Source organism: Penaeus japonicus, unplaced genomic scaffold (assembly GCF_977035675.1).
Source record: "Penaeus japonicus unplaced genomic scaffold, GWHDUDI00000001_assembly GWHDUDI00000012, whole genome shotgun sequence".
NCBI classification, from domain to species: domain Eukaryota; kingdom Metazoa; phylum Arthropoda; class Malacostraca; order Decapoda; family Penaeidae; genus Penaeus; species Penaeus japonicus.
The window spans coordinates 8,514,448-8,524,447 of NW_028234414.1; the positions used below are offsets into that span (position 1 = coordinate 8,514,448).

Consider the following 10,000-nt stretch of genomic DNA (forward strand, 5'->3'; position numbering starts at 1 on the left):
TACATAATTTTATATGATATATATATATACATATATATCTATATATAAGTCTTGCATTATATCTAAAGCATAATATATATATGCACTATATACAGTATATATAATATATTAGTATATATTATAAAAGTATATATATAATATATAATATATATACGTATATATATGATATATATAATATTATATATATATATATATATATATGCAGTATATATATATATATATATATATATATATATATATTAATTTATATATATATATATATATAATGGCACTATATATATATTATATATAATATATATCTATATATATATATAATATATATATTTTAGAAAATTATATATTATATTGTATATACATATATATATATATTTTATATATAATAATTTAGGCATATATATATATAGCTATTATTATATATATATATAAATATATAGGGCATATATATAATATATATATATATATATATAGGGCAATATATATATATATTTATACTAATATATTATTTATATAATACTTTTATATATATATATACTATTATATTTTATATAATGTATATTGGCAATAATATCTATATATATATTATAAGATATACTATTTATATATATATATAAATATTCAATGCGTATTAGATATATAGCATGCATATATATATAATATATGCACATAAATTTATATATATATAGATATATATATATTCTAATAATATGAAATATACTATATATTATATATGAATACTTATATAGTATATATATATAACTATATTATAGTATACTTATATGCCATATGCCATTATCTTTATATAGTCTATATATATTCTATATATATACTATATATATATATATTAATAATATATATATATATAGTATTATATATATATATATGTCCATATATATATAAATAAATAATATATAATAGACATAAATCTATATATATACTATATAATTTATATAGTATCATATATATATATTGCTGATTTATATATAATATATATACTAACTTATTGATATATATGCCGTATACTTTAAATATATATGATATAATATATATATAAATTATATCTCTTGCTCATATATATATAATATATAGATATATATTATAGATGCATATATATATCTACTATTATCTATATAGAGATAATATATATAACATATATATATATGCTATATTATAACATATATATCATATACATATATATAAATATATATATAATATAGGATATCTATATATATATATATATATATAATGTTAATATATATATCTATATATAAGATTATTATATATGACACTATATATATATATAATAGTTAAAATAACATATATTATATATATATATATATCAAGCATATTATATATATATATAATATATCCATAATAGCTATATATATAGGGCGATAATTATATATATATATAATATATATATAGTATACAATATAATATTGAATATAACTATATAGTCTTATATTTAATAGATATATATATATATAGAGCGTAGATATATATATATATATATACATGAAATATTTATTATATAGTATATATTTAATAATATAAAATATATATATATATATATTGATTTAATATTATATATATATAGTATATTTATATATATATATATATATGCATTATATATAAAGTATAACTATATATGAGTACTACCCACTCCAAAACCCCAAATAAACACAAAAAAGCATATATTATATAAATATATATATAATATGCATATAATATATAGCGAATATGATATATATATGCTCCACTAATATATATGGAAATTTCATATAATATAAAAATGATATATATCATATTTAAGATAGTATATATAACTATTAGTATATGAATTAATATATATATATTATATCATATAATATAATATATATATATATATATACTATATATATAGTTATAATTATAGTTATATATATGCATATAGTATATAATATATAAAGACTACTATTATATATAAGTATATATTGAGATACCATATATTATATATCTATTATATTATATACTATATATATATATATATATATATATAGTTATCTATATGCCATACATCATATATGATATATCCTATATATACTATTCGTTATAATATATATATAGATATTATATCAATATATTACTATATGATTGCATTTATATATAACTTATATATATATTTACGACTATATATATCATACATATATATATAATATAACCATATAAAATCTGGGATCGAAAACAAATGGCCCCTTTGACGATTGGGGGGAGTCAGATCTCTTTTCCCCATCCCTAAGAAAGGTGGACAACCCTCAAATGCAGCAATAATAAGGACAATTCTCCCCTCATTAGTCACAGACTAGCAAAATTCTTTTGAAAATCATGGCTAAGAGAATGGCAAACAAACTGAATTACGAAGTAAATCGCTGACGAAAAGACAGTGATGTCCGTCCGGGGTAAAGGCCCGGACCAGAGACCAATATAATGAATTCTCAAGATGATCTTTGAAAAAACAGAGAACGAAGGAATCGACGTATTCCTTTGTTTTATTGACTACACTAAAGCCTTTGATACAGGGTTGCACATGAACATCTGGAAATGGAACGACATGTACTCTTGGGTTTTCCATCCTCATGTCATCTCCACTTCTGAAGCACTGTACAATCAACAGAAAGCAGCAGTTCGCGAACATCTTATGGCCTAACGGATTGGTTTAACATCGCCCCCGACAAAGGGTGTCAGACAAGGATGCATTGTTTCTCTCCCACCTCTTTAACATCTACTCGAAGAGAGAAACCATAATGAGGAAATGCACTTGAAGACTACGAAGGAGGCATAACTGTTGGAGAGACAAAAGATCACTAATCTTCAGATATGCCGACGATGTTGTATGGTTTTAAATCGCTGAGAAGTATGGAGCGCACCTCACAAACATTAGCTATCAAAAGTAAAAGCTGGAGAGTGCAAAAAAAGTGGGACTGATACCTAAATGGCCTAAGAAAACAAAGGTCATTGAAGTGTCAAAAAGCCCTGTCTGATCAAGAAATTCTACTAGACGGAGTTTTTGCCCTAGATAATGTCCACTGAAATTTACTTACGCGCAACCTCGGGAGCAACTATTCACCAATTAATGGAGAAGGACTCTCGCACCAAGAGATCAAAAGAAGAATTGGTTTATTGCAAAAGAATGCAACCATCGCACTAAGCAATGAACACCCCACCACCACAACATCCCCAATCTGTGGAAAGACAGACATATCACTCTAAACACAAAGAAGCCGCCTTCTCAAATCACTTGTTTCCGTACACCCCATCGCATCATACGGCAAGAACCTCAGGAGTGTTGCGGTTTTTAAAAACTACAGATCGGAAAAGATTAGATAAGTCGTTTGAACTGTGGTGTTACAGAAGAGTCCTTAGGAATAAGCATGAGATTATGAGAAAAAGACTAACCGTGCCCCCGACCGTTCCTACAAAAGATCAATATCGAAAAAGATTACTTGACATTTTAGGATGAAAGAAAACGTATCTTTTATTGGACACCAGGTTCGGAAATACAATACTCTGGAAAGATACGCTTACTGTAATTGGATCAGTCTATGCGTACAAGAACGAGAGGAAGGCCTAGTGAAAAAAAGATTGAGTGACAATATCAAGGAGATTGTGCGGGCGCATACGATCAACGTGATAGTTGGAAAGGAAGGCTCTCAAGACCGGAATGAATGGAGAATGTCTTGTGCAGAGGGCCACGGCTAGTGCGACACGTAACACTCCGTACTTCATGAATTGCATACATAATTATATATATCTATTTTTATATATATAAAATATAATATATATATATATAATATATATATATATCTATATATGTATATCTATATGTAGGAGAGAGATATACGATAGATAGATATTTATATATGTATGTATATATATATATATATATATATAATATATATATATATATATATAAATATATATATATAACTTATAGGATATTATATATAATATATATATATATATCATATATATATATATACTATATATATATATATATATATATATATTATATATGTATATATTCGTAGATAGATATATATCGTATATATATGTCTTATATATAGTATATATTATATATATATATTATATATAATATATATATATAACTATATATATATATATATAGCATATATATAATAGATATATAGTACATTAGAGTATATATATATATATTATATATATATATATATATATAATAATATATATATATATATATATATATCGTATATATAGTATATATACATATATATATATAAATATATTTATATAACTAAATAAGATATATAATATATATAAATTATATAATATATATATATATATATAGCTGCATATATATATATATCATATATATATATAATATATATATATTTTAAATATATATATATATATATATATAATAGTAAGTATATATATATAGTATACTATAGTCTTAGAGCTATATATATATATATATATATATATTATATATAATAATATATTACATATATATATATACATAATATGATATATATAGGATATATAATATATATATATAATATAGTATATATATATATATATGATATACATATATATATATATATTATATTTAAATATATATGCATATACATATAGTATATATACATAATATATATAATATATAAATATTATATATCTATAATATAATATATATTAAAATATACATAATATATAATATAAATAAATAAATATATATATATATCATATATATATATATATATATATATATATATATATACATAATATAATATATATATATATATATTATATATATATAAATAGACATATATATATCTATACATTAGATATAGTACAATATATAATATAAATATATATATATATATATAATATATATATTAATATAATATATATAATATACAATATATATATATATATATATAATATATGATTATATATATAGATATATAAGTTATAAATATATATATATATATATATATATATATATAATATACATTATATATATATATATTATATATATATATATTATAGATAAATTAAGTAATATATAGAATATATATATATATATACATGGGACTGCAGGTTACCATGAGTCCAGGAACAATGCCCCAGTGGCGATCTGTGTGCAAAAGCCCCTGGAAACTCATTGTGGAAAATTCCAACACCTGTATATGGGTTTTAAGGCTTTGAATGGAATCCAGATGCATGAAAGACAGGTGTCTAGCTCCTGAACACCAATCCAATAAAGTATTATGGCTAGTATCACATACCATAATTTCTCACTCATAGATATTTTCCTTTTATGACACTTATTTTTTTATGTATTACAATGTGTTGCGTGATACAAGAACAGAGCATATCCATTTCAAGCTATGATCAGTTACCAAAATTACCAAAAGTTATATGTCAGGAATGGTTGTATACCACACACACACATGCATATACACACTCTAACTATGCATGTTCCACAAGTGAACAAAATACCCACTCCACAATTTCCTGTTCTTTAACAACCATGAAATCAACAATCATGTCAGATGGCTGCAACAGAGTAGGTGAAGCACTGGTGCTTCTCTCAGGAATGCTTTCACCCACATGTGGGTTACAGATAACAGGATTTGGGGAAACCCTGTATCTCTCATTCTCTGCTCCTTGTCTTAATTTCACTATGGCTTGGTCTAACTTGATTTTCATGGCCCCAAAGAAAGACTGGACTCTGACGATTCCATCCATTTCTATGGATGCATTTAGATCAGATGGTTTATCTTCTCTTGAGGAATTCCTGCAGTGCCCAGTTATAATTAAAAGATGGAGTTTATTATCTTACAAAACAGAAAATGAATTCAATATGAGAAACGGTGAAAACTCAAAGAAAATAAAGAGAGTACATACAATATTACTAACAAGAGCCGTGCACTAGGTACATGTCTACTTAGAATATAACAGAATGGAAGATAGAATATGCCTACTGAATCAGCTTTAAAAAATCAGCAACAATAAAAATAATTTGACATACATTTACATTTTTGCATGCAATGAAAGTGCAGTAAGGATGATCAAGCTGAAGTATGCTATTCATTTATGCTTGATTTTCTTAGATTAAGAAAAAAAAAAAAAAAAAAGGCAACTAATTGTTTTGTATTCAGTTGCATCATCATAAAGTCCTTGTATCTGAATATCTAAATATAGTGCTCATCAGAAGCAAGTGCACAAATTACCCATTCAGTCATTCATCACACATCATAAGTTACTACCAGTATTCCCTTGAAATCTTTACATATACAAGATGTGCTCATACTAATGCCAAAGACTCACGTGTCAAGTTCAATAAGATTGGTGTCCACCGCAGGAGCTGAATTGGGGTCCTGTGTCGGAGAGGAGGCAGGAGGAAGTGCAGGCTTGTTATTCACCTCAGGTTCCTCCTCTGGCTTAGGGTGCATCAGTGTGAAGGGCAATTCAGCAACCAGATCACTGAAAGGATAACAAGCTTCATTACTTGCCTCATGGCACACCAACTGCTGACTGATGACCATAGTCACTGCTATTTTATAAATTATCAATAAACCTTACACGAGTGGGCTCTACAAAATTTCTTTTTTCTTTTGCTTCCGCTTCTATGAGCAAAAAATACTGAAATAAAGGGTTCTACTATAAAAGCGGAGCTTCTGGACCAAAAACCCAGTTGGCCTATCTAACATTATGACTATGACTATCATTTTTTTTCAACACAGTTACCACTGTGTCAGTATTGTGTTTACAACAAAACTTACCCAACTAGTGGACCAAGGTTAAGCTTAACTTTAACCTTGTATTGGACAATGATCCCAAGATTCTCCTTTTGACTTGAATCAGTAATACTGAAAAACAAACAGGAATAAGATGCAATTCAGCAAATATTCAGGCAATGAGTAATGAATAAACTACAATCACAGGAAACCTACAATGACTAAGACAATAAATAAAAAGGGACTCGTAAGAGACACTATCTGTAAACCTATCATGTACAAACACACTTTCAGATTTTTTACAGCAAATATCTTTTCTTAAAATCCGAGCCATACAATATCCAAAACCCTGATTTGGCAAAACATATAAGGCTTTCATAAAGAGTATAAAATGCACCTAACCAAAAATATTTCAGATGATAATACTTTATGCAAAGGACTGGAAAATGTCTATGCAAATGTCTCACATATAAGCATGAAAATTCCAAGGCCCAAAGATTTAGAAAGAAATGGGAAAATGGCATTAAGCTTCTTCTCACATTCTACTGTTACTTTCTAATAAATATGCCAATTTTCTAGATAGAGAGGAAATTTACTTGCCATATCTAGCAATTAATCCATACATATAACTTATACAACTTTCATATAAACTTCTGACACAGGATTTTAAAGTACAGACGTTCCTGGTCTATATGAAGATTAAAAGCATCTCAGAAGATCTTCAGCAGTTACTAGTACTGTTTCTATTGTTATCAAAGTACCATAAAAATATATGCATATATATTTCTTGTTTAGTGTAATTAACAAAAAGGTGAATTACATTCAAAATCATGATCAGTGAATGAAGGAAAAGGATGAAGAAAGCATTCTCAGGCAAGTATTTTAAATTCACAGCATATTCCTCTGACTACCTCATTTCCTTCTTGAAATCAATAATGTTTTACCATCATTTATGAAAATGAAAGAATTTTTTTTTTTGACATGCCTAAGAAACAATGAAATATCTACAAGCTTCTTCAAATAAGACAATCCATTTTTTCCATCTAAATCTAAGTGAGATGTTGGAGCCTTTATTAAAACATTTTATGATCTCTGCATTATGACAATCTACAAGAGCATGATTTCAGGCTTATTTCATAATATAGTTTTTCTTCTCACTGAGGAACACTATTTTTAAAAGCTATTGTCCAAAACCAGAATAAAAAGAAAATGTTGCTAAGCAATTTAATTAAAGTCTATAATGTAAGTATTTTTTAATTAAAAAAAGGATGTGCCAAAAAGAGCATTGACCTTATCTTGTCTGTGTTGCTTACCTTCAGATGATGAGTATGTGATGGAGAAAGGTTTTCCTAATTAGACTTTTTATTCATCTTCTCAAATAAACATGTAAGTGTCATAAATCATGTTCTTTTACTGTAATAATGACCTTTTGCACCATTTTTACAGGAGAAGAATTGGAAAAGTTGAGACATCATGACCCTAAAATGTTTTGAAGTTCTTGAACTTCAATAGTAACTACATATGATATATAAAATAATAGTGATGTAAACAGCAACTTCTTAAAATCTACTTGATTTAAATTTCCCTGGGAAAAGCCACATAACTTGCAAGATAACATCTATACATAAACAATTCAATAGGCGATGCGTGAGTATACAAAATGCCTTCGTGCTTGTGAAAGTATTCTAGTTTCCTTGTATTCAGTATCAATTGCCAGGTGAAAAGAGCAAGAATTGAAGGATGGCTGAGTCCTCTTCAAATCAAAAGTTGCAAAGGAAGAAGAAAGAGGAATGGAAGATGTCTGATCTTTGAATGAAGACTAAGAAAATATCGTGGGATTGGAAATATATATATCTTTGGTGTAATACACTGCTACTTGCAAGGTTGGTGAAGCCACCTACCAGTACTTCTAGTCTATGTATCAATTTTACTAAAGTATATCTATCTTTTAAAATAACAGATATTACTGAAACATCAATTATAAAGTAAAATTACTATTCACAATAAAACTATTTGTACAGACTTCTAATTGATTGCTTTAGTTTGATTTTCGGATACCTCAGAGAATAATAAAGGTATACAATAGTACTGTAAATATATAAGAGGTTAATAGAAAGGAATAATGCAGCTGCAAAATAAACACTGGATATAGTCAATTAGTAAAAATCATATCATCTAAGATGAAATCTTAGATGATATGAACAATACAAAAACTATAGAATTCTAGTAATTTCAATCAAATGTTCATATGTTCATATCTTTTACATTACATTCTCTTAATGGCAATGTTATTTGCTGTTTGTTAATTCTATGCTGAACATGATTCAGTTGACAGAAACAATAAATGTTACTATACGAAAAAAGAATCTAAATATCAAAGGAGAGAGGAACCTCTATGAAAATATTTACGCCTTGCTAAGCTAACAACACAATAACAATAACCATTTCTGCAATCATAACAAGACATCTGATTTCTAAATTACTACACTACTTAATTTACCTAATCTCTACAGTAATGAAAAGGTAGAGTCAATAACACATTTGTAATTCAAAATATGATTTTTCTGGAATAAACATGACAATCTGGCTAACTAACAACAAAGAGACTAATCATATGCAAATATGCTGAACTAGAAAATGTAAAGCTGAAACATTACAAGAAGAAAACCTATCTCTTAATCATTTAGAAGATGAAGTTACATGTAAAATTTCTAAAGCACAAAACCTAGTAAATTCTATTACATCCTATTTCAAACAACGGCTAAAGAAAAAGTCAGTTACACATATTGCAAAAAAGGTATAGCCATTAATACTGTATCCAATATACTCAGGGGGTAAAATGGAAATAAGCGCACTCACTATTCCTTAGTTTCTTGCATAAAATAAAATCCATCTAATACAGTGAGGATTAGGATACTTTTATATGAAACAACAGATTACCTTTCCTTGTCTACACACATGGAAAGGCATGGGCTACAGGGTGTGAGTACTCACACAGTGGAGGATGCTAAGTTGGTATCCTCATCCTTGAGCTTCCCATCAAGGGCCAGGCCCCACTTGTCTCGGTTGTTGCTGAGAAGTGGCGTCAGCGTGAAAACCTTACTGATGGAGAAGCCCGGCCCCACAGGGCAGCCTTCCCTGCAACAACACAACCACTCCTCTGTGATCATCTCTGCTATGATCACCATTTCTGTCACCAACTACTTACAACCTGCTGCTGGCTTGCCAAGTCGTCAACACATACA

The 10,000-nt window shown here is 26.8% G+C and overlaps 1 protein-coding gene across 7 annotated transcripts in view; it reads right to left on the minus strand.

Annotated features, from left to right (window-relative positions):
• krz (beta-arrestin protein kurtz) overlaps positions 1–10,000 on the minus strand; it is a 125,139-nt gene that overhangs the window by 10,995 nt on the left and 104,144 nt on the right. For 3 of the 7 annotated variants that reach the window (XM_086542401.1, XM_086542402.1, XM_086542403.1), the window contains 3 exons: positions 9,750–9,899; positions 6,801–6,887; positions 6,346–6,501 (listed from right to left, as the gene is read on the minus strand). In XM_086542401.1, coding sequence (XP_086398527.1) covers positions 6,346–6,501; positions 6,801–6,887; positions 9,750–9,899 — 393 coding nt within the window. The remainder of the gene's footprint in view (positions 1–6,345; positions 6,502–6,800; positions 6,888–9,749; positions 9,900–10,000) is intronic. The other 4 variants (XM_086542407.1, XM_086542406.1, XM_043011233.2 and 1 more) reach the window with 2 other exon arrangements.